The 27,343-nt window shown below is 40.7% G+C and overlaps 3 protein-coding genes across 5 annotated transcripts; 1 reads left to right on the top strand and 2 right to left on the bottom strand.

Annotated features, from left to right (window-relative positions):
* Positions 1 to 1,612: 1,612 nt before the first annotated feature.
* On the bottom strand, positions 1,613 to 9,017 carry otomp (otolith matrix protein). Its single transcript, XM_004540300.4, has 9 exons — positions 8,765 to 9,017; positions 8,138 to 8,274; positions 7,804 to 7,906; positions 7,443 to 7,628; positions 6,373 to 6,547; positions 5,708 to 5,775; positions 3,989 to 4,173; positions 3,490 to 3,661; positions 1,613 to 3,315 (listed from the first exon to the last, which is right to left on the bottom strand). The coding sequence occupies exons 1-9, from the start codon at positions 8,853 to 8,855 to the stop codon at positions 3,305 to 3,307; spliced, it is 1,128 nt and encodes a 375-aa protein (XP_004540357.3). The 5' UTR covers positions 8,856 to 9,017; the 3' UTR covers positions 1,613 to 3,304.
* Positions 9,018 to 12,604: 3,587 nt separating this feature from the next.
* Positions 12,605 to 23,794, top strand: acvr1l (activin A receptor, type 1 like). 2 transcript variants are annotated; one of them, XM_014414329.3, is made up of 10 exons: positions 12,605 to 12,779; positions 13,447 to 13,530; positions 15,587 to 15,841; positions 15,952 to 16,163; positions 18,190 to 18,289; positions 19,079 to 19,225; positions 19,770 to 20,045; positions 20,267 to 20,464; positions 20,695 to 20,825; positions 21,932 to 23,794. In XM_014414329.3, the coding sequence occupies exons 2-10, from the start codon at positions 13,458 to 13,460 to the stop codon at positions 22,061 to 22,063; spliced, it is 1,524 nt and encodes a 507-aa protein (XP_014269815.1). In that variant the 5' UTR covers positions 12,605 to 12,779; positions 13,447 to 13,457; the 3' UTR covers positions 22,064 to 23,794. The 2 variants fall into 2 exon arrangements, with proteins under 2 accessions (XP_014269815.1, XP_076733909.1); XM_076877794.1 differs by having other exon boundaries at positions 12,605 to 12,783.
* On the bottom strand, positions 23,134 to 27,172 carry d2hgdh (D-2-hydroxyglutarate dehydrogenase). 2 transcript variants are annotated; one of them, XM_004540299.5, is made up of 10 exons: positions 27,035 to 27,172; positions 26,161 to 26,527; positions 26,016 to 26,073; positions 25,800 to 25,939; positions 25,475 to 25,668; positions 25,231 to 25,399; positions 24,958 to 25,101; positions 24,635 to 24,777; positions 24,319 to 24,484; positions 23,134 to 24,230 (listed from the first exon to the last, which is right to left on the bottom strand). In XM_004540299.5, exons 2-10 carry the CDS (start codon positions 26,498 to 26,500, stop codon positions 23,965 to 23,967), a joined length of 1,620 nt encoding a protein of 539 aa, XP_004540356.3. In that variant the 5' UTR covers positions 26,501 to 26,527; positions 27,035 to 27,172; the 3' UTR covers positions 23,134 to 23,964. The 2 variants fall into 2 exon arrangements, with proteins under 2 accessions (XP_004540356.3, XP_076733907.1); XM_076877792.1 differs by lacking the exon at positions 27,035 to 27,172 and adding an exon at positions 26,911 to 26,986.
* Positions 27,173 to 27,343: the final 171 nt, after the last annotated feature.

Here is a 27,343-nt window from a genome sequence, read left to right as displayed (position 1 = left end):
TGAATTTGGGGTTTGGTGGGTCTTCTCTGACTTTCTGAGTTTGTGCTGCACATTTCCCAGTTTCAGTAATTCTCTGAAGTAGCTTGTGAGTGCTTGTTGACAAGTCTTCACGCTCCATGCAAACTACAGGTGATCACATACAATCTGCTGGCAATCAAATCAAGGAGTTTTTTGCCAGACTGTCAGGGAATACACATTTTCCACTTGTGACTCATGGTTGCCAGTGTGTCACATATTGGTCTCTAGGCCAGTATGACTGGGGCTTTAGCAACTGATTTTCTGGTGACCGCTGTCAACTTCCAGCAATCGCTTGCCAACTGGGAAATACCTCACTTGGTCATTGCCAGATGGTTATGGATTGGCCTGTAAGCATATGTATCTGGTGCCTTGTTTTCTTGATACTTTGTTATCAGGATTAATTATCACAGATTCAAAGTGTTGGACACACAAATGCCACATGGTAAGTGTTAATGTGTCTGCAAACCCTCAATCCAGTCATAATAGACAAACTACATAATACACGTCTTTGTAGTAAAGTGTTAAAAACAATGACATCTGCACACTGGAGCCAATGTTTGTGCTCGCTATGTGTTCTTTTGTGTGTGAACTTTTCGCTTCTTTTCCTGTTCAAGCATCTTTTTATACACATTCATCACTCAGCCCATGCACAACTGCTGTTGACCTTTTTGGGCTACTGCACAAAATAACATCTAAATGCTTAAGATCTCCTGCTATCTGGACCTCTGGTTATACATAAGGCTTCTTGTTAGATAGTCCAATAATCTTATTGGAGGTGTAATGGCCTTTCTAGATGTGCCTCTGTGTAGGTAGAATTCCCATAATCCCTCTCTCTTTGTAATCAAAGACACACACAAAGCCAAAGCAAGACAATAAATCCAGCAAAAGTTTCTCTTATGTTAGCAAAGCAATGCAAACACACCAGTACACAAATATAGATGCAAACAGCTATAGTATGCTTTGGTATACGTGCAAAAAAACTCCATTTCTAAATGACTAATTATCACTTTCCAACACTTGCACTGACACGCTCCCTTCTCTTATATACTCACACTCAAGTTTCAGAGGACTGAATTGAATTAGTTGTTTTTATTTGTGCATTGCAGCAAAATGGGCAGCAAGAGAGCTGAGGATTGAGAATGATTGCAGCACTCTGCTGCAATGCAGTTCAATCTACAGTATCTGCTCACTTCTAAATGATACTGCTCCATCAAAAACATGGGCTTTCTCTAAGCCGCTGGTGTTGTAAATCTGGTAGCTTTGCCAGCAGGAGCATTTAGCCTACCCTGAATGGAGCTCTGTTTGCACATGTAGACCACCTATGAAGATAGTGTGTCTCTGATTCACCTGTCCACCTGGGAGGTGCTTCTCGCTAACCGAGTGAACACCTGAGCCTTTGTGCTTTTCTGCTTCTTTTCATCCTCTTGTGTCCCTCTCCAAATGACTGAGAGGGAGCAAAGTGACTATTTTTGAGTAAATGTGTGTGCAAGAGGCAGCCAGAGAGTGGGTGATGAAGCAAAAGAGCTGATATCAAATCTAATTCATTTCCACACAGATATATAGCTGTTTCGGGATAATTAGAAGCCAGCGTGAAAAGAAGAGAGGATTATTCTCTTTATCATCATTCGTTTAATTGGTTGAAAATAAAGAAGGTTTGCAGCACTACACATTCACGAAGAGACGAGTATTTACATCAAGCCTGGACAAAAGTAGCAACAAACAGCACCAAAACCAGAGTTGAAGAAATACAACAGAAATGCACACACAAAAAAATCTGCCGCCAAATTTCTGCAAATTATCTGTTGTACCAGCTGTGGATTCTTCATGCATGACGAGGTCTAAAGACCACAGTTTGATGAGGAGAACTTCATCCGACTTATCAGTTGATTGCCAAGCTCAGTGATGCGCTATGTGGAATAACATGAGGTGGACATGAGGTGAAAAGCCCACAATTACAGTACACGATTCAGTAGGTCAAGTAAGGTCAAACTGGTTGCGTCTCTTTAATTATAGAGCCTTATAAATGCTTATAGATGCTGTTTTGTTTTTCTTTTTGTCAATTGCAGTTGCAATTTCTTTAGTAATTCCCCAGGACAGTTTTTTAATAAGATTAAATTCAAAACTGACTAATTAAACATCCTGCTGTTAGTAACTCTTACACATTATCATTATCATCATCTCACTACTGGTGGTAATGTTAAATTATAAATGACATATTATAGGAAAACCCCCCACATGTGTATAAAGACAGCAGTGTGGGAGAGGCTGCAAATCTTGAGGAATCTGGGTGACGCAAATGTTGTCACAGATGAGAAAATTATCATTTTTTTAAGACTCCCTCAAGGGTCATTGAAGGCAACTCAACTTTAAGTCCTCCCCCTTTTCTAATCATAAGGTGTTAAAATACACTGTGAGCTGACACAGCCTGGATCACCATACCGGACGTGAGAAAGCAGTGATCCAAAGGAGTAAGCTATACAAGGCATGGGAAAGCAGGAATGCTATCAACACTAACGCACATATGCACTCACACACATGCACAAACAGTATAGTATGCCAGAGCACCAATTAGGGCATTAATGGCTGTGGGAAACAAAAGTGTATACTCTCTTTCTCTCCCTCTCTCTCCCTCTCTCTCTCTCTCTCTCTCTCTCTCTCTCTCTCTCACACACACACACACACACACACACACACACACACACACACACACACACACACACACACACATACAGTAACTGAGACTTCTAAGCAAAAAGTTAATAGCACCCAGTTGTTCAGTGCCAGAGACAGACCCTGTGGGAGTGAGGTGGAAGGGTGGTACCGAAGCTTAGTCTAATGAAACAAGCCAAGAAGGCTGCAGTTTCCCAACAAATATACAGGGCAGCAAATGTTAAGAGATTTTTTTTGGTATGTGTTAATCAAACACAAAAGAAAAACCACAACAATCATTAACTTTTTTGTCCTATCCCTTTCTTTTCTACACTTTCCCCCCCAGCGCCCTTTAAAAAACATGTTCAATTTTAGTTATGTTTTAACAGCCAACTAGCCACTCTTTAACCTTGTCATAACCTGCCAGCAAGCATATTAAAAGTCATAAAAGTTTGGAGGAGGGCAAGGATATAATATTAAAGATTGGGTGGTGAAATGCAGGGGGGGAAAAACATTAATAAAGCAAAGCTAAAAGAAGAAAATATGGTGAGACGGGGGACACAGATGGCAGGGAGGGAGGATGGAGAAAGCGGGATGGGGTGGAAGATGATGTGCTGGATGTCTTCCTCCTCTTCCATCAGCAGAAGCCTGGTGGTGGGAGAGTGCAATAATGAGAACAGCTGCAGTGGATGCGCTCACAGATACACACACACACAAAGCAAAAAACACTCCTCCAGCCACTTAGCCACCCACTCTTCATCAGCAATTCCACATAAACACATTTTTACACACAGGCAAATAGGCACACGTCATCACTCTTACCCTCACACTCGAAGGCTTGCAGCACAGTGGTATAAGTGGGGCCCAGCCAAGAGGAGTAGCTACCCAGAACTCTCTGCAGGTGGTGGGTGGCATCACTGAACAGCAGATCGGATTGGCCATAGCCTGCTGAGCTGAACAGGCTGAAGCCCTCCGTGGCATTGCCAAACACATTCTGCAGGAGAGAGGAAGTGTGTGACTGCGCTTAATGCATGAGGGCATGCATGGATGTGCGTTGGCGTTCTGTGTACATAAGTGTCTTTCAGATTGTAAGTGCAGGCTGGGCGGATCAGCACAGGACGTATCAATCATCCTGGAGTCTCCCACACACTGAGTACGGAGGAAGGGTGACAGTTTAGCAGATACCTGCGTACTAAGATGTGCAGATAAATAGCACAGGCTCCAGAGATCCACACACAGCTCTGTGGAAAAACGTGCATACACACACACACACTCTCACACACACAAAAGCAAAGCACATGCAGCTTATGTCCACACCCACCTGTAAGCGTTCCAGGTACTTCCAGACACGGCACTTGTCCTCCATACGCACCACCACAGCGTTGGCAGGGACTGCGGCAATGTGGCATTGTTCATACTCCTCCAGACCGGCATCCGTTCCATCAGGACACAGCAGCTTCAGGTCCTCCACCTCCAGATCCAGGGCCCAGGACTCTTGGTTCTTACCTGGGCAAGAGAGGAGATGTATAAACAGGAGATTGGGATTATGGGAAATGCACATTTGATTTCTTTCACAGCGTTACATAAGACAACTGGAACCAATCTGTCTGTTAAATGTAAAGCTCAGCTACATTAAGACTGCAAACAGTTAGCCTGACTATTAAGGGATTAGGTATCTCTGACTATCACAGAGCAAAGTCCACATGCCAACGCCTCTAAAAGCCAGTAATGAATATGCACTTTCTTTAACATGGTTTTACTGTGGTTTAGAGAAACTAGTGTATTTCTTGGCCAGCTGTAGAGATATCCTGGGTCCTCATCATGATGATAAGATTACAGTAAGTTGTGGGTTGCCAATTTAGCTCAGTGGGTGAGCAGGCGAGCATGTGAAAGAAAGTAGCAGCCTGAGTTCGAGTCTGACCTGCAGCCCTTTGCTGCATGTCTTTCCCTCTCTGTCTGTCTACACTGTCTCTGTCCAATAAAGGCTAAAATGCCACGAAAGTAATATTTAAAAAAAGTTTACAGTAAGTATACCAAGACATAGTTGTCCATATAATTGCACGGTCTCCCTCTGAGTTAAGTCTAAGGAAAGTAACATCATATGCATTGACCTCCTTATCTAAAACCATTTGAAAGCTGTAATGTTTAGTATGTGATTATTCCTCATACTCTGAATAAGCTATTTATATTAACTAAGAACTACTTTAGTTTTTCATTTTCTTTTGTGCATTCATTAATTTGTTTATGATGACACATTTATCAAACAGTGCAATCCTGATTTATGACTAATTTACCAATATTTTATATGCTGTTTTTGTCAGATTTGCTCGGTCCCCTGAGAATTTTAAAAAGGGAAACGAAACCCCGTTTAACAAAACAAACAACTGTGTGAAAAAAGGGTAAACCACCTTGAAGCCTACAGCATTCCCAGACAACAGCCCAGACCTTCTGTGTTTTCCTGACCTCTGTTAATCGTTCTGACTCTGGACATTTCTGAACCATATGATAAAACATGCTTCGTTAAGCAGCGACAGCATTTTGTGGAGCTGGCGTCAAACTGCTCCTTCTCGGCTATACCAGCAGAGCCTGTGTAGCGTGACGGCGATAATGATCGCCATTAATTTTGGATGTTGCCCAAAGCAGAGGAGCAGATGCAGCAAACAGAGAATTAGGGCACTTCACTGCTGGACAAAATGTCTGCAACTCTGTGACTATCCTGTGTGTGCGTTTGTGTGTGATATCTGTTTCTTTTTCATTCTCGCTCTTATCTTCTCTTGTTTTCAGATTGCTTACTTTTCTCTCCGCCTCACATTCCCACATATTATCATATGACATCATACAGTGCAATCCAATCACTGTATTCCACTTTCTGTAAAAAGCACAAATGGGTTATGAAACACTGACATCCTATGTCTTGACAGGGAGTTGCACCCTCTGCATATTCCAAGCAATGTAATCACAAATTGAGACATTATAAAAATTATATCACACAACAACGACTATCATAGTCTCTAAAATAAACAATATTTTGCACACTGACCATCCAAATTGTCAAAGACTGTTTCGTGTTTGACAAAAGCCACGTCGCCGAGGTTCTCAGCCACGCACCTGAACGAAAACACACAAACAGCAAGACACATTCAGTCTATAAACAGATTGAAATATGAATGAAATCAGCACAGTTGCCAGTGTGCTACTGTTAACACACTCTGGAGACCATGAGTAAACTCCCTCTGCCACTTACTGTGGCACTTTAAGAAATCACCCCCTGTAGTTCTTTTGTTCCCCTCTGAAGTACATTCAGTACTGTGCCAAAGACTGTTCTGCACAGACGGCAGTACTGCACAGCACAAACAGTATTATATATTTATATTTTAATACATACATGATTTTCTAAACAAATTATGCGACACAATCACAGGAACTGTTAGATTTATTATTTTCTGTTCTCTTATTTTAATCTGGTTGTGTGTTCCATCTGTTCACTATATATACACACAGTAATTTGTCACTGTATTGTTATTATCTCTACTGCATACCTTCAGATAAGGCATACACTAGAGTTCCACTATTATTTTCTTTATGGAGGCAGCACGCTGGGATGGATATAAATTGAGGGCAGACACAAAGGCAGCAGTCATAACATCTACTTCACCTCTGGGTGCTGTTGTTGTATTATTTCCCATGTTACTAATGTCAGTGTACCTCAGAGCTCCAGATTCTCCGTAATGCCGCTCTCTGTGGTTGTTGGCACAGATGTGTCTGTCGTTCTCGTCTCCTATACAGGCCTCGCAGAGGTTCTTTGGATTGTTGCCTCTGGGATCGTGCTGGGGATCCTTAATGCCTGGCACGCAGCTATAGCCGAAGAAGTTCCCCACCACTAACAATAAAAAGACACAGACACCAAAGAACACTTGAAAAGTCTTCTGCACTTTCATGCTTAAGGTTTTTGTCCTGTTTATAAACTATTGCATGGTCAGCATATGGACTGTACAAGGCTACAGAACGCTCTAAACTCAGTTAGTATGATGTAATTGAGAGGGGATATCCTTATTGTGGTCATCTTAAGCTCACACTACTGTGATCACAGAAGAAATCTCAGACAGGGTGAACTGTGAGTCATGCCCAACTACTCAATTCCAAGAGTTAAGAGAGTCCAAGAATAAAAATATAGTACTGGAAATGACCATAAAGGTTCCCTGTCAAAGTAAATAACTCAGGTCCACTTGTCTTTCTTTTTCATCTTCCCACTGTTGAATTTTATAGTTTGCTATCAATATCACAAGACTTTAAAAGTCAGATTTATCTTTTTTTTGTGCAGTTTAAATTTACCTACTGATTTAAAATTAAATAAGTATGAGCCTCTTCACTGTTTGGGACCACACGTGCAAGTTATGCTCAGCCAAAAATGTATTTTAAGATTTGGATGCTGGATTTTTATAGAAAAAAAGACCACACTAAATTCTTGATGGTTGGGAACCATGTGTCCAGAGCACCATAATAATAAACTTTAAGAGACAGCATTTTTCCTGTTTATCCTTCCTTCTGATTTTTTATTGTGTTTCCCCTTTTATCCCCTTATCCACCTCACATTTACAGAAAGAAGCACTGTTGTGTGACTGTCTCCTCTCCTTGCATCTCCAGCCTGCCTCATTTCTTCACCTCTTTGTTCCCCTTCACTGCTTTCCCGATTTCCCCTCCTTGCATTGAACATTTCATACACCTTCCACCAAAACACATCTACACTTATATCACCCCTGTCCCCTCTGACTCACCTCTCGGGAAGTTGCACTGCTCTCCTACACTGATTTGGGATGTGTTGACCAAATAGCCAATGGGAACAGTCCACCCCACTGTGGTTCGAATGCCGGGGTGACAAGAGCTGCGCTCATGCATCTCGAGCAGGGACAGGTCTGAGGAGGAGCGGCGCGCCATTGCCACCACATAGTAGCTGATACCATCTACAGAAGAGACCAAAAATGAAAAATAAATAAAAGGAATCAATTTTAAAATTGGGATTAAGCAGTGGGTGCAAGAAAGTATTTTGTGTGAACAGTATCTGCATTTTGGCATAAGCTGCAGAGACTTCAGTGCCTTCCTGTGTCACCTGCTGCAGACCTTAAACATGTGACTTACCTACACCATTGTAGGACTCTCCTGCAGCAAGCTCCAGGCCATGGCAGAAACCAGCAGCATAGATGTCATCTCCAAACATGGAGGCTGCATCTGCAGTTCCATTCTGAGCAAAATATATATTCATATTTTTATATTTCCCATTTTATGTCTCACAGATACTTTTTATTTTCTTTTGTAGTCACTTTTTAGATATAACAATTCCTATTAATGTTAAGAAATTTCAACTGCCATGCATCTGACAGAGCTGATATAAAAATTAATAAAATAAATGAAATGAAATGTACGACAGTTTTTGGTAAGAATCTACTTTCCCCATCAGTTGTTTCTTGTGTACCTTGATTTTTTCCATACAGTCCCTGGTGTTTAAGCCACGGACACACTGCAGTGTTCCTTTTACATTTCGGGCTGTAGCATTTCCGGCCAAATCCAGACACTTCTGCTCCTCAGCATCAGACAGCACACACCAGGAGACTTTTCAAACACAGTAGGGACAAGTTGCAAATTACATATGTGCAAACTTTAAACAGTTAGACCTCAAATTCCACAACTCATGCAGTTCTGCCACTAAAGCCTCCCTTTAAATATACAAACAAGCAGGATTTGATCACTGATGTGTTTAGCATTAACCTCCTAGGACCTGGTGTCCACATATGTTGACTACATATTTTGGGTTGTCTAGACCAAAGTACCAAATTTTGCTCTACAAGGGCCTGATATCCACTTACGAGAACGTTACACTGCCACTGTTCTATCGAAATTTAATGCGAATGTCCTCATATGTGAATCTCATTTTTCTCAGAAACAAAAATAAGGTAAAAAAAAAAATCACGTAATTCTTTGTTTTTACATTCATCAGGTCCAAATCAGCCCAAATAGCAAAGAGAAATTAAAAATGCATGCCATGGAAGAGAATCGGGTCTTAGGAGGTTAATCTGACTATCCAACAGTATTAAATTGATACCTGTAGTTTTTTGATTGGAGAGACATCTGACATACAGAAGAGGCAGAAAAAGCAGGAACGCTGAAAGCAGTCTTCTCCCTAGATACTCCATGTCAGCTCTGGATGGAAACCTTCTTGGGACTAACTCGCTAACACAGCTGAGATGAGAAACAGGTGGAATACATTAAGAAAAGTCACTTGTGTGTCCCTTCCCTCGCTTATTATTTGGTCTTAGGAAGAGAGAGGGTGAAAGGTAAGAGAAAGAGATAGGTAGGCTGACTGTAGAAGAAACCATCACATTATTCCTCTTTCCCCGCCTCTTCAGTTGAAAGTCCTAGTAGATAATCCTTCCTCTATCTCATGACAGCAGTATAGCATTTCCCTCTCTAATTATCCACTGAGACTTATCCCTAGTGGAGAGGATAGTGGTAGAAACATGCAGGCTCGGAGCAGTTCAGGTCACCTGGCACAGAGTGTCGACCGGGGGTCTTTAATTAAAGAAAGCTGCGGATAATGTGTCTCTGTGCTGGAACTCTGTTCCTGGAGAATAGATACTGGCTGGGTCTTGCGCTGACTCACTGGAGACCTAAGCCTCAGGTAAGCAGGAACAAACAGCACTGGCCATTGTTCATGGTCAACGGACCCTGTGGAGGGAAAACGTATTGGATACTTGATACAATTCTCCTTTTCGCTCTCTGCTCTGCACACACATAATAACACATCCACACGCGTACACACAAACACACACGCACAGAAACTCACTGCCATTTTTCTTGACATCTACTGTGCCAATCAATAATTGAAGGAGTCTTCAGAGGTGAAAAGTGAAATTAATATATCATTGAGTCCATATTTTAGGTGCAGTATTATGTAATAATAGATCTGCATGAGAGCTCAGGGCACGAAGAGTCCTGTTGGTTTTCCTGAAACTTTTCAGGAAGAGGAAAGTTGGGAGATCTGATCTTCTGCACACTTCAGTGAAGGGACAGGGAGCACAGAAGGACTTTTGAAGTCTAGCACTCACATAATACTGGTGATTAAATGTGGAGCTTTGAGAAATTAGTGAGAGAAAATAGGATTTTCCCAAAAGAACCTGTTTAGATGAACTTCTGAAACATTCAGATCTTTATCTTTAATCATTTGGTTCATATCAATAACTGTGCTATTTTTCCTTTTTTCTATTAATTTATTTACCTTGCAAGCAAGCAATTTATTTGTATAGCACTTTCGGAACAACACAGCTGAACACAAAGTGCTGTACACTTGGCATGCCAAAAATGATACATGACTAAGTAAAAAAAAGAAAAAAAGAAAAAAAAAGATTTACCCAAAATAAATAAATAAAATAAATAAAAACTTAAAATAAAAAAATAAGCACAAATAGCACAAAAAAAAGTCTAAAATGATCATTAGAATTAAAAACAATAAAATGAGCACAATAGATTAAAAACAATAAAACCAATGAAATCAGGGTCATACAGTGTCATATGCCAAGGAGTAAAAATGGGTTTTAAGACGCGTTTTAAAACCACCATTGACCACCATCACTGTAAATGTTTTATTCCTTGGAGGATGAAGACAGCATGAAAACATAGGCAAAAAGACAGATCAATTCAAAATGCTCTCTAAGGCTAATGCTAGCGTAGCAATGGCTCTACTGAGTCAAGTTCAGCCAACAGAAACCTGGCAGATCAGGTGACCTTAACACCTGCTGAAGGCTCAGCCGATGCCTGTGGCAAATCTTATACAGGACATGTTATTTATGTTGCTTCTGCCTGCATAAAGCCTGATAACCTGTTTAGATGGACCTCTGCAATCTGCAAGTCGTTTTGCAACACACCTCCACACCAGCTGCTCCATTCATACTTAATTTAATGTTTGTTGTCTCTGCTGTTCCAAGAGGGAGTCTTGCTGCTCCTCGTCCCGCTTTTGCCTTTCCACATCAGAGCTGCATTGCCAAAATAATTACTAGAGATGGAATGATATTTGCCTTGCAATTGAGAACAATAGCAATTTTGAGGTCAATATCTTGCTCAGCACATTCAGGAGGAATGTGACCTGCTCTGTACTACATGCAGGAGTTGCAGGAGACAGATGTCTTAAAACTGAAATAGAAATGTGACCCACCTGGATGGATCACTACTGAATCTTAATTAAGAAGCATTTCTTCATCAGTTTTAAAGAGGTACAGAAACAAAAACCCTGACATGCATAAAAAGTGTGTCACAGCAAGAAGTTAGACCTGACCTTATTGCAGTGTATCACTCTGAATAATTAGGCAGCAAATCATTTGATAATTGGTTCATAATTAAAGAGAATCAAACTCATCTAAATGTAGTCATTGCCAACTTTTCCCCAGAAAATAACAGTGTCTTTAGTTGTAATGTGAAGTTCACCAACTTTTATCAAATAAAATAATCAGCAGTTTTTACACAAATTTCTTAACTGGGAAACAAAGATTGCATCATGTCTGAATACTGCTCCTAATGGAAGTCACTGGTTATTTTTAGTCTTGTTTCTAAATGTCTGTGTATAATAGCAGCAATAACAGCTGTAATAATAGCAAGAAAGTCTCCCCCACACAGACCAAAGTATAAGCGAACTGTAAGATTTTTTTTTTTGAACTAAAATTAAAGGTGAGTTCATAACTTCTCCTCTGGGTTGTTGCTGTGAGTCATAGTTCGTATTTGGAAAGCCTGTGCTCTGACACTAGTCCTCTACTAAGTCTAAATTTAGTCTACTCAAGCGAGACAAAAACAGATATTTGCCAGTGTCTTTAACTTGAATATGATGACATGATACATAAATATAGGTTTCGATGGTTTCAGATTTTTTGATTACAATCTGATATAGGAAGATTGAATAGGTGATGTACAGGGTTGGAGGGGTCAGTGATGATGCTTCCAGCCTTCCTGGTGATTCTGGTGCCATAGTGTGAAGCTATGGAAGATAGACCTCAACCAATGACCTTGAAGGCTCTACTTACTACTTTTTCAAGCAATTGTTTGCCCTGATTGATTGTGTTACTATACCAAGTCAGGATGGAGAAATTAATCCATAACAGTTCTATACAAATGAATTATACTTTCCCAACTAACCCTGTATTTCCTTGGTTGGAGGAAATAGAGCCCCAGGTGCGCTTTACTAACAATGTGAAACAGTGTTTAAGTCCCATGATGACGACTTGTATAGGCACATGTAGCCTCTCAACAACTGGCCCGTTGATAGAGAAAGAGATGTTGAAATGCCTTCTTTATAAGGCCAAAAATCAGCTGTCTGGTATCCGGATTTGATCCAGATTTGATATAGATGCTATGTGACCTTTTAAAAATGTATTTATTGAAATTCAGCTTACGTAAATAAGTGATTTAATACAATGCACACTCTTTCAGTGTAAAATTATCACTGCTGGATTTCTTTTTTATCAATGTAAGAGGATTTAAGCAGGTTTAATACTGTAGCTGGTCACCGTGGGACCAACTTTAATAGCTCAATGCATCTTTGTGTCATTTAATCTATAACAATACATATATAATATTTTAAACAATGATATGAGAATTAACAAGGGTATGTTGTGAAGTAAAAAGCGAATCTTTCACTATTAGAAACCAGCATAATGCTAAAAAAAATGCACTTAAATTCAATAAGTGCTTACACAAACGTGTAATGATTGCAGCCTAGGACCCATTGAGCAGCATTTACTGACCACAGAGGTTAACAAACAATAGTCTCTTCTCATTTAATTATCATATAATAATGGCTGACGTTATTAACACTTCAAATACACATTAATATCACTGGCGTTACACTGATTTTAAGTTGGCGGACTTCTCTGCCCCACAATGCAACTTGATGTTAATGTTTTGGTGACGTCAAGTGTAGCTGGAAGCGAAAACAGCCAGTGGGTGGGCTGGGCAGTGGTCCCTTCTTTTAGTGGTTTTACATCGAAAATCACGCCGATACGATTATTTAATACTCGTGTACGAATGTGCAGGCTTAACAGCATGAGTTAGAAACTGCGCTGCGTGTGCGCCAGGTAGGTGGGTGTTGTTTTAATGCTCTGTTTTGGCTGTCCTCGTTCGGCTGTAAGTCTGCGCTTTGTGCTGTGTGGCTAGCTTAATTTAGCTTAGCTTAGCTTAGTTTACAGGGCAGCAGCACCAGGCATCCTGGCGCCTCCGGGGCGCCTGTGAGCGGCCAATGAGGTCGCCTGTTAATGGCCACAGCAAACAACTAGGTCCCCTATCTTTTTTTTCCTTTTAAAGAAGGATTTGCTGATAGCTTTGGTTGTTTCTGAATGTTAGGTCAAAACCAGAGGCTGACTTTAGTGTATGTTTGTGCATGCTAGCCTGCGGAGGAACAGTTATAGTACATCAAGTCTTACATATAAAGCAATTAGTCTATTAGTCAACCACTTAAGAACAAACCACACGATTATATTATGTTCAGGTGAAGACATTTATACATTTGGAAGTAATTCATGGTGACTGTCTTTTTAAAAAGGCTTCTGTTTAATCCATTGCACTAATGTATACTAAGTAATGGTTTCTAAGACAAACTGAACTCATTCAGCCTTTATAATTTGTTGTTTCATTTCTGTATGGAGCCTTATGAGGCTCGTCAGATAACATAAAGAGGCTAAATGTAATTATGAGTGTACTCCTCTGAACTCTCTGGCTCATCTTGCATCTTCTCCCCACTCTTAGTGCACTGAAACATGGGTCGTTGCAGTGTCCATGTCCTGCTGCTGCTCTCGCTGCAGACTCTGTCGATATCAGCTGAGGGTCCAGGTATTGTACTCATGTGCTTTTTCATTTATTGTTTGTGAGACTGCTTCTCGCTGCTTTGTGCTCAAGCCTGAATATTAAATTGCTGGAGATTGTTTATTTGTAGTAGAAAAATAATACCCGGAACTAGAGATGGACCGATCCGATATTACGTATCGGTATCGGTCCGATACTGACCTAAATTACTGGATCGGATATCGGAGAAAAATAAAAAATGTAATCCGATCCATTAAATATCACGAAAGCACCTCACAAAACTTGCAACACGCCGTAACTCGCCTCAGAACGTCGGAGCAGTATGCATCACGTGATAGAGCAGCTGTGGCATGCAGGACCTGTCGGTGGTCTGGATAGCATTTGGAGCTTCGCTAGCAACCTGGCATTTCATCTCCGACAAAGTTATCCCCGAGAGAAGTAAAGCAAGTGTGTAAGTCCATCTGAATGTTTGTAAAGCATTCCCACGTTAAGCTTAACGAGCGACTGCCTCTCGCTCTCCGGCTGCTACTTCAATCGTGAAACTGCTAATGATCAGCTGATCGGCTTTTCTGTCGTGAGTCTCTCTTGTTTGCTTTTGGCCCACTTTGCGCCAGAAAGAGCAAACCAGCGGCTGAACAACAGCAGCACGTTTAAGCTTGATAAGCTGTTGTTACAATTTATTTAATATTACTTTCTACACCAGGATCTTTTTCTATGTAGCTGACGGCTGGTAACTGTGCAGGGGCGGATCTAGCAAAGTTTAGCCAGGGGGGCCGATAGGGCATTAACTGGGAAAAGGGGGCACAAAGACATACTTTTCTTTCTTATTCTCATTTAAAATGTCTAGCTTTTAATAAATAATTATCTGACACCCAAAGTTTTAATTTGATGTAAAATGAATAGAAGTCAATTACTGTATATAGTGACTATTAAGTCTAATATATATACCCTAGTAAGCTATAGTACATTTTCCTTTGGGAAGGTACCATCTGTGCAGTCTGCAATTTTGTTGAAGAAAGATGTTGAATCTATTTAATATTTCTTGAAAAATAATTGATTTCTGTGCATTTTTTTTCACACTGCATCAAATTAAGGTTGATTACGTTGATTAAGCATCATGAGGTGGAGCGTGAGGGGTGGTTCCCTATTTTTTATTTATTTATTTTTGTTGTTGCTGGGAGTTGGAACCCTATTAGTTAGGTTGCTTAATATTTACGCTAAGTACTCTTTAAAATACCAGAATAGGGAGGATGGTGTAGGTCTAAGTTTATTAGATTGATCAGTATTGCTGAACTATGAAATATTTTTTTTGTATACAGGTATAACAGAATAGCTTTAGTGTAGTTGTTGTTTTAAACTTGAGTATGAACTTGCAGACTTGCAAAATGCAGCAAGATATTTTAAAAAACAGTTTTGTTGATTAAAAAACACTATATCGGATTCATATCGGTATCGGCAGATATCCAAATTTATGATATCGGTATCGGTATCGGACATAAAAAAGTGGTATCGTGCCATCTCTACCCGGAACAGGTATGGTCTTTAATTTTATGTGTGATATACGACAAAAAAAATAAATAAATAAAATTTTTACAAGTGATGTACTCTGGATTTGGAAAAAAAAAAAGAAATTAAGATGTAAGCTGATGTGTGGGTGGAGCTAACTGTCACAGACTGATAGCAGACTCACTCTCTTAAGGCAACATTTACTTAAGTGGCAATGTTGTACTCATTTTGTAGCGAGAAAATAAGTGACGTCAGATCATTTTTATCTTATTGAATAAAACGGATATGACAAAGTTTAAATTTGATGACATCATTTGCAGTTAAAAACATTTGAGAAGTTGCAATATATATCACTGTAACACTCTGCAACCCAATAATTAAAAACCCAATAATATATTGTGGGTTTAAAGTAATGTGAAAATATTGTATCACGGGGTGTCTGGTGATGCCCACCTACCTTCTATCTCGAACACACTGAGAGTCCATTACCTATCTTTTATTATGTCTTTTGCTTTATTAGAACCTGTTACCTTTAATTCAAAGTTAATATTGTGAACTTGCATCCTGTTATTTACAGATGGACAGCTGCAGTGTGCATGTGAGGGTCCTAAATGCCTCCACCCCACCCGGTGCCAAGGTACCCAGTGCTTCTCTTCAGTCAAAGTTAGTAAGAGTGGAGTTTTTTTTGAGCGTGGCTGTTTGGACGACGCGGACCAAATCCTTCTCCAGTGCTTCACAGCTACGTCCTACCACCAGGCTATTCAATGCTGCTCCCAGGACAGGTGCAACAGCAATACCACCAGGGAATATCTGATGTCTCTGCTACCATCAGGTGCTTTATGTCTACAAGGAAATTGGACTGTCCTGTAGCTCTTTTCCTTACTATAAATGTTTTTCCCCAATTTCAAACTATACATATCTCTTTTTTACATTTACCCACAGCCCCAGAAGGTGAGCCAGTTCGATATCGTGTGGAGACATTAGCTCTCTTCGTACTTGGCCCAGTGGTCGTTCTGGCTCTGCTGTCTGTAGTATCTGTGCTGGCTTGCAGAAGGCTCCATCATGGACGTCTGCAGAGACTGCAGGAGTTTGACGCTGAGCAGGGAGCCATAGACGGTCTCATCACTTCCAATGTCGGAGACAGCACTTTAGCGGTAAGAGTAACAGAGATAACCATGAAAAGGGATTTGGCCAAAGCAAGAAGAAGGCCCATCTCACGCTTTGTGTTCTCTTCCAGCCTCTGAGTATTGGGATATTTTTCACCTTGAATTAACAGTTATTGTCAGAAGTGTACATACCCCTATGGGTATTAACTTTATGGTAATCTTGGCTTTTAATGATTCCTTGGAACTGTTCTTTCTCCAGGGTGGAATAATTGTACAACATAGACATTTAATGACTTTAAAGAACAAGAACTAGGTGCACAAGTCTGAACTTATTTTGGGAGTTTCTCTAAACTACACAGTCAAAAGTAAAAAAGTATAGTAAAAGTGAGCCTTTCAAACCTAAAAACACTGTGACAACTGCCCAGCGTGGAGCTGTCTTGTTGCCTATAGTATTGGTACATTGCACAAAGTGGATGGAATAATGGAGGACAATGACTACCTGCCAACTGTGCCAGTTCTGCAGAAAAAGTGGTGAGATATATTGCCAGAAACATGTAAATGACTACCAAAAGGTTCTGGTCTAGATGTAACTTGGGGCTTAAATCTGGGGCTCTCCATCATTTGACCCTAGAACTGAAGAAGCTTCTCGGATGAGAAGTGAAACATCTTCAAGCAACTTAAAAAAGTCCAGACCCTTTTCTTTCCAAGCTCCTTAGGCTACTAGGGCTGCCACAAACGATTATTTTGATAGTCGACTAGTCACCGATTATTTTTGCGATCAGTCGACTAATCAGATCATCATCCATTGGACGTAAAACTACAGCTTATTGCACCAGCAGCATCTGCTCTTATATAACTATCATTAGCTTACAGCTTTAAGTGTTTAAGGTCTGTGCTAACTAAAAATAAAGACAAGATGATAGTTTATTAAATTTTAATGAAATTTGCAGATTGTTTCGGTGAAGTTTAATAAACTCCTTGCTATCTAAAATATAACAGGACACTGGAGTATATTCTGGAGCATCTCACACTTCTGATAATCAGCTGTCTGCTTGACGTTTATTCAGCTGTTTAAAAACTATAACTTTAATCTCAGACAAACTGATTTACTCAGGAACAAATAAAATACAAAAAAAAAAAGCCAAACAATAACATTTTAAGTTATCTAAGTGACTCATATATATTTAACCTGAGTAGCGAAAGACGGCGGTGGGTTTGAAAACGATTTGCGGGGAGTCCGGTGTTCTCACTAGTGAGCCTAGCCCCCGGCTCGCTAACGAGCTAGTGGGTAACAGATGTCTCCGAAAACGTCGGAGCGCTTTTGAAAATATGTGGTGTCCTGATAAACTGAGCAGATATTTGAGGTTTACACAGCTACATTCTCGCCTGAAAATATGTTAAACGTTTATTTTGTGACCCAGAAAGAATAATAAGAGTAACATTAAAACTAACTAGCTGCCGCCATTGTTGGAAACTGCGCTGGGCCGCGCTATGAATTCTGGGACACAGCTGCTCCTTCTTCTTCTTCTTCTTCGGGGTTTAGCGGTAGCTGACATCCTTGTACATGCAATGCTGCCATCTTCTGTTTCAGTCCGTTATTACACTCTTAAATCCTGCCACTTATTCCTGCGTCTTTTGTGATCTTACAAAGCTTCAAACGACGCGTCGACTATTAAATCAGTCGTCGACGATTTTGATAGTCGACGTAATCGTGACTAGTCGACAAATCGTGGCAGCCCTATAGGCTACGATGACCTGGATGGATGAGAACCTTCACAGATATACTTTTCACCCCATGCAGATTTTAGAAAATCCAATTAAATTGAAACTTGTGAACCCAATTGTTGAAGAAGTCATTAAAAGTCCAAAATTGCCATAAAGTTCATGATTTACATACACTGATGAGTGTATGTAAACTTCTGATCACAACTGTAGCTTTCAGCAAGCATATTAAGCATACACCTGTATATGACTCTACATGCTAGTTACATATGACATGTAAAGATTTATGTTCTTTTTAAAAAAAAAAAAAATCTTTGCAAACAAAGCTAAAATCAAATCTGTCTATCTGCAGGACCTGTTGGATCACTCATGTACGTCCGGCAGTGGTTCAGGTCTTCCCTTCCTTGTTCAAAGAACTGTGGCCCGACAGATTAGTCTGATGGAGTGCGTAGGTAGGTATAACACGTAACATTTCAGATTCATATCTGTTTGACTGGCAGATCTGATAGAGTTCTACTGAAAAGCAAATTGTTCAGATGACATGAAAAAAATCCAAAGTCATGACACATAAGTTATTCATCACGAAAATAACAAATTCTTATCATTAATCAGGAGGAAAGGGATATATTCACACATTAGTTAGTTTCCCAGAAGCGAGCATGCTTATAATTAACGCCACAGGCGATCCTGACTACAGTCATGACTGTACATATCCGTGGAATCTGAGTGATGTCAAAGAGACGGGAGATCAAATCATCTGTGACTTACTTCAAGAAACTGTCAAAACATTTTATCAGTTCCTTTTTTATTTGTGTGAGTTGTTGACCATGTTCAAAACTGTCACCTGTCAGAAGTTAAAGATAAAGATAATGTCACTGTAAAAAGCACTATAAAATCTGACAGATTTTGATGTAGCTTTCAAATAAAAGTATGTAGGTTACTTGTCTTGGGGTCCTTTTTATATACCACATTATCATGAACTACAGCATGTAAGAGTTTGGTTTTCAAGTTTGTGGCTTTGTGCACAGTTGAGCTTTTGATGTGGAAACATCAAATCTGGGCCAAAAGAATCTCACTGCTGTAGCAATGGAATAGAGTGAAAATTCACCCCTCAAATTTTAAAAAGTAGACAGTGATTGTCTTTTTAAAATGCATGCATCTGTATTTTTTTCTTTTCTGACTTGCTGTTTGTTGTCTCCTCTTGTGTTCTCTTTATTATACATATATATTTTTTCCGCCAGGCAAAGGACGATATGGAGAGGTGTGGCGAGGACAGTGGCAGGGCGAGAATGTGGCCGTGAAAATCTTTTCCTCGAGAGATGAGAAGTCTTGGTTCAGAGAGACAGAGATCTACAATACAGTGCTGCTGAGGCATGAAAACATACTGGGTGAGTCTGTTACGCTTAATGTTTTGGTCTTGCTGACTGTCCCCAAATTTGGTTAGGCTAACATGTGTGTTTCCTTGCATAGTAATGGCAGCTCCTAATTTTAACCTCAGCTTTCCTGAACTGGACAATCTCTCAGTTTATTTTAAAGCACTAAGTCACGGAAATCATGATGTCAGCGGGACGGCTCAGGTTAGAGCTACTGGGATAGTGGATATATTAAACAAAGGGATCTTGAATATGGAGCTGCTAGGCTTGAGGAAAAGTGTAAAACCACGAAGATTCATTAATGGAGAAGAAGAGGACATGCAGAGGGTTGGTATGACAGAAAAGGATCCTAGGGACAGAGTGAGATGGAGGTAGAGGAGTCGCTGTGGTGACCCCCTAAAGGGACCAGGAAGTACAAGATGATCTGTGAAAGATAATACAAAAGGATTCAGCAAAATGCAACAGTAATAAGTGTGATGGATGCCAGAGGAACTTGACTTACGTCTGAATCAATAATACACAATTTCATGATATTACCTTTCACCTTTCTGTCCCTCAGGGTTCATGGCATCCGATATGACTTCTCGAAACTCCAGCACTCAACTGTGGCTCATCACCCATTACCATGAAAATGGTTCGCTTTATGACTACTTGCAGCGAGTCGCAGTGGAGACATCAGAAGGTCTGGCAATGGCTGCATCGATAGCGTGCGGCCTGGTGCACCTGCACACGGAGATCTTTGGCACAGAGGGGAAACCGGCCATCGCACACCGGGACCTGAAGAGTAAAAATATATTGGTGACCAAGGAGCTGCGGTGCTGCATCGCAGACCTTGGTCAGTCACTTTTCTGCTTTTTGTCTCCTCCGAACTGTTGGGATTTTCACCTATTTCAGGGATTCAGATAAACTGTAGGCATGTGATTCACCAGTGCTACCTGCTCAAAAGAGTAAACATAAATTAATTAGATACTAAAAGTACTAAAAAATCATACGCTCATTTCAGGAGACATCAATTTCAGGTCCTGTTATAACACTGTGTGTAACTGCATGCTACAGGGCTGGCCGTGACCCACTCCCAGGCAGACAATCTGCTGGATGTGGGCAACAATCCAAAGGTTGGCACCAAGCGCTACATGGCACCTGAAGTGTTGGAAGAAACCATTCAGACAGACTGCTTCGATGCTTACAAGCGAGTGGACATATGGGCCTTTGGACTGGTGCTGTGGGAGATAGCGAGACGCACGTACAGCAATGGTGAGTGTCATGCACATAGTGCACTGCTGTGGACGTTACAGAGAGTGGTACGCTAATGTGATCACGATGCACTCCTTCATACATAAAATTCCTGCTGCTTGTAATACAGTCAAATACTATGATGCAGTGCGGTGATCTGTGCCAGGCCCTCTGGTTGTCTCTTCATTCCTTGTTGTTTAACTTGTCCTTAAATTTTCACTAATTTTTCTCATTCAAATTCCACTTTCCAGGCATTGTTGAGGAGTACAAACCTCCGTTTTACGATCAGGTGCCAAACGATCCCAGCTTTGAGGATATGAGGAAAGTGGTGTGTGTGGAACAGCAGAGGCCTTTCATTCCTAATCGATGGTTCTCTGATCCTGTGAGTAAGAATCTTTTTGTGTGTCTGTCTGCAATATTTTGTCTGTGTGTCAACATATTTGTCAATAGGATGAAGGCGTTCAAAAAGTCAGATTTTGGCCATGTGGTAATTATATAGGCCTTCTGCGATGTTTATGACAAATACTGACATGAGACACTTTATTTGCAGTAACATCTACACTTACTGTCCATTTATATCGAATTAGACCCCTTTGAACAGAATTCCCTGAGATCTTTGAAGCACAGATTAATGGCCCAGAGATTTTGGTCCATGTTGAAATGATAGCGCCACACACCATATGTGCTCAGTTGGATTGAGATCTGGTGTCTGTGGAGGCCATTTGAGTTCAGTGAAACGAGTAGAACTGCAGAAATTGAGACTCGTCAGATGAGGCAACCTTTTTCGAGTCTTGATGGTGCGGTCTTCTGCTGTTGTAGCCCATCTGCTGCAAATGTTGATGTGTTCTGACGTGCTCTTCTATATACCTTGGTTTTAACAGCCGGTTATTTGAGTGACTGTTGATATTTGATCTTTTTATGTCATTTTCTTTAAACCATAGAGATGGCTATGGAAGTTGTTGTTACCAGTGCATTTGGTACCAGTAATCATGTTCAGAGTCTCCTAAGTCACCTTTCTTCTAATGCTGATGCTCAGTTTGACCTTCAACATGAAATCTTGAACATGTCTGGATGCACTCAGCTCCTGCCACATGAGTGGCAGATTAGATTGGCAGGTTGCATTAACAAGCAGTTGTACAAAATATCTGACATTTTGTCTACTCTCAGCTTTACTAGACAGACAATTATACTTTGCTTATACTAAATTTCTTCAGTCTTCATTATGTATTATGGGTCTAATAGTTAACTAGAGGCATACAGCTGTGAAACAGTCCATCAAGTATATTGTTGTTTTTTCTGCAATTGCTTAATAGCACCTGTATATGATGACGAACCAACTACTCTTGCTCTTATTTTATCCATGACTCATGAGTGCCTACATATGTGATCATTATCTGGTGATGGGCCAACATCTGAAAGTGCTTGCAGTCACATTGATTCTTTTCAGAATGGATTCATCACTGTTTTTATTCATTCTTTCTCCCTCAGACTCTCTCTGCTCTGGTGAAACTAATGAAGGAATGTTGGTACCAGAACCCCTCTGCCAGGCTTACAGCACTGCGCATCAAGAAGACCCTAGACAAGATTCACAGCTCTCTGGAAAAGGGCAAGGAGTCGTGAGGGTGCCATGTTTCAGAGGCAGCTGCCTGGTGTCAGGGATTGGCTTCAACAAGACTCCCAGTGTTTTGTTAAAAAGAGAGAGGGAGATTAGGCAGATGGAAAGAGGACTAGAGGAAAGAGGTGTTCCAAGAGTCATTCAGCCTCATCCTTCTCTCACTTTCTCTGTGGATGCCTTCCACCAACATGTTTGACTTGAAGCCCACACAGACATTTGGACCTGTCGTTTCTGAATAAGCCAGCCTTTGATATGAGGCAAACCAATTGCCAGTGTGTTTCCACCAACTTGAACTATGGACTGTTACTGAGTGTGACTGGCTGGTATATTATAGGAACCCCATCCCAAAGCTTTAATGCCCATGCGGGACTACACTGGGTTTTGCCTTCCAGTACAAACACTACAAGACTGAGTGTCTACTCAAATTTCTGATCTCCAGCCTTTTGGCATTCTGCTCAGAGACAATCAGAAATCTATTACCCATTTATTACTATCAGCCATCACCACAGAAACACAATGTTCACTTATAAAAGGAAAAAAGAGCCAATCGAATCAAAATTGTTTTTAAACCTTTTTCTTAAAGAAAAAAAAACACTAGTATGTTATTTATGTATTGAATCACCATTGCTACCACACTACTGAAGATACAGATTAATGTGCGATGGGTGTGTGAAACTGACTGCATACATATATAGGCATTTACTCTACTGGACTTCCTCTACACGTCATCATTATTTGGACAGGAAATGATATTTTGAGAAATAGTGGACAAGGGTAGGGAAGAAGATCAAAACACTACAAACATGTTTATTCTGATGGTTTGTGGACTAGAGAAGCAGCAAGTACCTGCCAATAGGAATTAGTGTGTAACTTGTGATAGGAATAGGAAATGACCTGATCCTCTGTGTGGCATACTTTATAAACTCACTGTGGCTGATTCTGAAAAAGTCTTCTGCTCAGGCAAGGAGGAATCACAAAATGTTTATTTGTGTTCTAATGTGCATTTTATTTTAAGAGACTGGAGGTGAAATCTAGTTGTGTACAAGTTGCCTGAATAATGGAAAAACAAACTGTCTTCATTTGGAAATGTTTATTGAAGACTTTAAATTTAAAGTTGCAGGTGTATGAAGGATTTTGTTTTCAAATGCTGGCTTTGTTTTTTTGGGGGGGAAAAGTTGTTTTGCCTTTTTATATGTAAACATTTACTGCACTCTTGCCTAATGAATGGGCAGTATGTGCTCTGATTTCTACAAACAAAATTGGAAAGCTTTAATCTGCTACTGCATGATTATACATTCAGTACATGTACACAGTCAGCTGCTGACACCTACTATGGCTACATCCAAATCCAGAACATCTGGCTGGCCACCAATTACAAGCTGTGGCATTCACTGCATAAATGTATCAAACATCAGTTTATCCAGACAACATTTTACCCACACTGTTATACCCATACTGTTATACCCACCTGCCCTCTAGTGGCACTCAAACACCATATGAAGGACAGTCATTGTTCATTTGTTTCCTCTGAGAAAGTGGAATTTTTTTCTTTTCAAGCTCTAAAACCTGCTGAATATTCTATAGAATATGGAGTGCATCAGACTAAGGCTACTCTATCAGTGCAACTAACAAGGGTAGTTAAAATATTTAAACTGGAACTTCACTTCCGCAGCTTGCTAAAGAAGATATCTGTCTGAAAGTAATGCTTTGTATAAAATGAAACTACTTTGTCTTTTCTTTTTTGCAAGACTGGGTTTTGTGGCTTGTGTGACAAATAGTGTTTCTTGAGTGAACTGTCAGCTCTGCACCAAATGTGTGAAAAGCACCTTAACTGCACACACACGCCATATAGGGTTGAGGTTGTACCGGTAACTAAAGTTTAACTCGAGCATGACCTCTGCGTACATCACTGCTTCAGGTTGTCTGGTAAAGTCTTGTACGGGTTGAGGATGCCTTTGGGGTCCAGCATAGCCTTGATGTTACCCATCAGTGCCACAGCCTGGCTCTGTTTACTGTAGTAAATGTAGTTCCTCTTTTTCAGGCCCAGTCCATGCTCTGCACTAATGCTCCCACGACAGCTGGCTGTCCATTCATAAACAAATGGCTCAATGGCAGCCAGGAGAGCAGGGTCTTTAGACGGAGAAGTGACGTTCAGGTGGAGGTTACCATCACCTACAGGATAAGTAAGAGAGAATTGGATGATAGCTGACAGTAGTATGTGTATAGAGTATGTGCAGATCATTTTATCAAGTCGTCTTACCTACGTGTCCGTATCCCACCACACTTTTGGCCCGGTTTCCCAGATGCTTCCTCATGTCTGTCACCAGCTGGTAGATCTGTTCCACTGGAAGGGAGATGTCATACTTGTAGGTGAAGCCATCGTGAGTCAGTGCCTCAGTGACACGTTCACGCAGTGACCACAGAGCCTGAGAAAACAGGAGCAGAAAATGTTTTTATCATTTGGCATTATATTTACCTATGCAATTACATAAAATGATCTTGGATCAATCTTGGAATACTTAAGTTTCTTCACTGTATGCAACAGAAGCATATTTTTCCCAATCATGTCCACCGACCTTTATTTTTGCTTCCTCAGTTGCTACCGTTCCATCACTGACCAGCGATGATGTCATTGCCTCCTCAAGAAAGTTGTGGAGTTTCTGCGCATCGTGGGTCGGGTCAGATCCCGAAGTTTCAATGACGATGTAGAATGGACAGTCTGCACAGCAAACGGAAAGGGCAGGTCTGCGTGTGCTCACTCGTTTTATAGGATCGTTACAGGTGTGTGTGTGTGTGTGTGTGTGTGTGTGTGTGTGTGTGTGTGTGTGTGTGTGTGTGTGTGTGTGTGTGTGTGTGTGTGTGTGTGAGAGAGAGAGAGAGAGAGAAAACGTGCTTATACCAGATATAGGATTGGGTAGTTTGAGATGCGTATTCAGCAGCCTCATACATTCACTGTCCAGGAACTCGAAGGCAGACAGAATTTCTCCCAGCATGCCTTTGCAGAGCTGAAATGTTTTCAGCAGCTGCTCAAAGGTCTCACAACCTAACAGCAGAGATAGACACATGAGTTTTGTTGCTAATCTCCAAGAAAAGCAACGCATTTAATGGTTTACAAAACTTTCTCTATCATCTTTTACAAAGGTATATCTGAGAAGCAAATAGAAAATCCTACCCAGGAAAACAACATTAACAGATTTGGGTTTCCGTGGACAAAGGATGGACACTGCAGTAATGACTCCTAAAGTGCCTTCTGACCCTATGAAGAGCTGTTTGAGGTCATATCCTGTATTATCTTTCCGCAGGGTGGATAAGCAGTCCAACACCTGCCCATCTGCCAATACCTGCATGTGTTACAGATTTGAAAATAAGCTTTACTTTTTTTTGGGGGGGAAGAGTATCAAAAGTCCAGCACTCACCAATTCCAGACCCAACACAGTCCCGTGTAGGGACCCATACCGCAGCAGCCGGAGACCACCTGCATTGGTTGCTACATTGCCGCCAATTTGGCAACTGCCTTTTGCCCCAAGATCCAGTGGCATTATATAGTCTCTCTCCTCGAGGTAGAAAGACAAGTTCTCCAAGACACAACCTGCCTGACAGGTCAGAACACCTGAGAGGGAAACAAAGTGATCTTTGAGAATTTTCAGCACAAGTAACCATAAATCAAAAACACATTTGTCAGGTATTTGTCAGCCTATGGCGACAAAGTTGAATTCTTTTGAATTAAACTAGTAAACTTACCAGAGATACTGTCAAAGTTAAGGATTTTGTTCATTAGAGAGGTGGAGAGAATTATCTCATCATAAACTGGCACGCTGCCACCAACTAGCCCAGTGTTTCCTCCTTGAGGGTTCACCGCCAGGTTACGACTGTTACAGTAACTATAGGAGAAAAACAAAACGTGAAAAAGTCTGATGACTAGATAAACACCTTTCTGTTGATTTGGTTACCATCTACCTTAGAATTTGTGATACTTCCTCTGTTGTCTGAGGTCTAAGCAACACTTCACTAGAACCTGCAGGACATATAACAGAAAAATGAGCCATCAACACCAGTAGATTATTATTATGAACTATATTAAGGATTCAATTGTAGCCTTCACCTCTCACAGACTTTAGCCAATCCACATTACTAGGCTCCACCAGATCAGGGTCAACAATGGTTCTGCCTGCTAGGATCTTCCTGAAAAAGGCCAGATCTTCCTCAGTTACTCTGCAGAAAGGCAACCTCTCTGGTGCTGCAGAAGGAGATACTTTAGACCCGTCTGCCCCAGCATGTAGCTTACGAGTGGAGGCCAAAACCTGCTCTGAGCTGCAGGTCAGAAAAGGACTGTGAAAGTCAACAGGTGAAAGAGTGGCTGTAGATCGTGAGAGCATGTTGTAGTCGCACAGACATCTCAGAGCTGTCCTTAGCCTTAGTGCTCTTTTCAAAAGTCCTGCCATGACTGTAGAGACAGGCGGCAACACAAGCTGCAGAAAACAGGTGGGACAACAAGAAGAGTTGGATATTTTTAAAAGCATTTTTATCTTGTAGTGGAGTTGAAAGCTTCTAGTTATTTTGTCTCTAGTCATCTGCAATGTTAGGATTGTTAGCTAGAAGTTAACTGCATTTTCTTTGCTTCAAAGACGCAGAAATAAAAAGCCAACCTTGATTAAACTCTACATTGGTGGCAATTCGTTGCATCTCTTTCTGCATCCATTCATAAACACAAACAGCAATAGGAGATGGAAGATATGAGGTATAAGAGACCTAAGATATGAACAGCTTTAGTAAGTGCACCAACTAAAGCTGTCTTTTTACATGTGTTTTGCAGCAAATACGCTTACTTCCCAGCAGCAATGCATCTTATTACCCTCTTTGCATGTTTTCTTCTTGCAAATATCACCACCTGAAGCAGCTGCAACCTCAGTTAGCTTAGCTACTTTGCTTAGCACGCTCCTTTCCGATATTTCCGAATAACGGCTTCATTTACTCACCAGAAGCGTTCATTTAGCAATGTGTGTCTTTTTTTGGCGTCATGAAAGTCACAAAGTTCAAGGGCAGTTCAGTTACATAAACATGGCACATCCCGTGTTTTTAGCTTGCTAGCAAGTGCATGAAGCTGCTTACTGAGGTTGACAGTAAGAAAAAAAGCAGAGAGGAAAACGGACCAATCAGAAGCATGTTTTCAGATTGACGCAATGGATATTAGCCTATGGGTGGGAGCCTTTCTTTATTATTAAACAGAGTGATGACTGAATAATCAAGCTGTGAATCGAGGTTTAGAGAGAAAATAATTAATTACA

The sequence above is a fragment of the Maylandia zebra genome, linkage group LG19, assembly GCF_041146795.1.
Source record: "Maylandia zebra isolate NMK-2024a linkage group LG19, Mzebra_GT3a, whole genome shotgun sequence".
NCBI lineage: Eukaryota > Metazoa > Chordata > Actinopteri > Cichliformes > Cichlidae > Maylandia > Maylandia zebra.
The sequence above is the reverse complement of the archived record's forward strand: the minus strand, read 5'-3'. Positions and strand labels throughout refer to the sequence as shown.

Coding starts and splice junctions, on each gene's coding strand:
- otomp (XM_004540300.4), bottom strand. CDS start 8,855: ATGGAGTATCTAGGGAGAAGACTGCTTTCAGCGTTCCTGCTTTTTCTG. Junction 7,629..7,803: donor AGAGTCCTACAATGGTGTAG/GTAAGTCACATG, acceptor TCTCTTCTGTAG/ATGGTATCAGCTACTATGTG. Junction 6,548..7,442: donor GCAGTGCAACTTCCCGAGAG/GTGAGTCAGAGG, acceptor TTTTATTGTTAG/TGGTGGGGAACTTCTTCGGC.
- acvr1l (XM_014414329.3), top strand. CDS start 13,458: ATGGGTCGTTGCAGTGTCCATGTCCTGCTGCTGCTCTCGCTGCAGACT. Junction 18,290..19,078: donor TAGTCTGATGGAGTGCGTAG/GTAGGTATAACA, acceptor TTTTTCCGCCAG/GCAAAGGACGATATGGAGAG. Junction 20,826..21,931: donor ATCGATGGTTCTCTGATCCT/GTGAGTAAGAAT, acceptor TTTCTCCCTCAG/ACTCTCTCTGCTCTGGTGAA.
- d2hgdh (XM_004540299.5), bottom strand. CDS start 26,500: ATGGCAGGACTTTTGAAAAGAGCACTAAGGCTAAGGACAGCTCTGAGA. Junction 25,669..25,799: donor TAACTTTGACAGTATCTCTG/GTAAGTTTACTA, acceptor TTTCCCTCTCAG/GTGTTCTGACCTGTCAGGCA. Junction 25,400..25,474: donor CTGTGTTGGGTCTGGAATTG/GTGAGTGCTGGA, acceptor TAACACATGCAG/GTATTGGCAGATGGGCAGGT.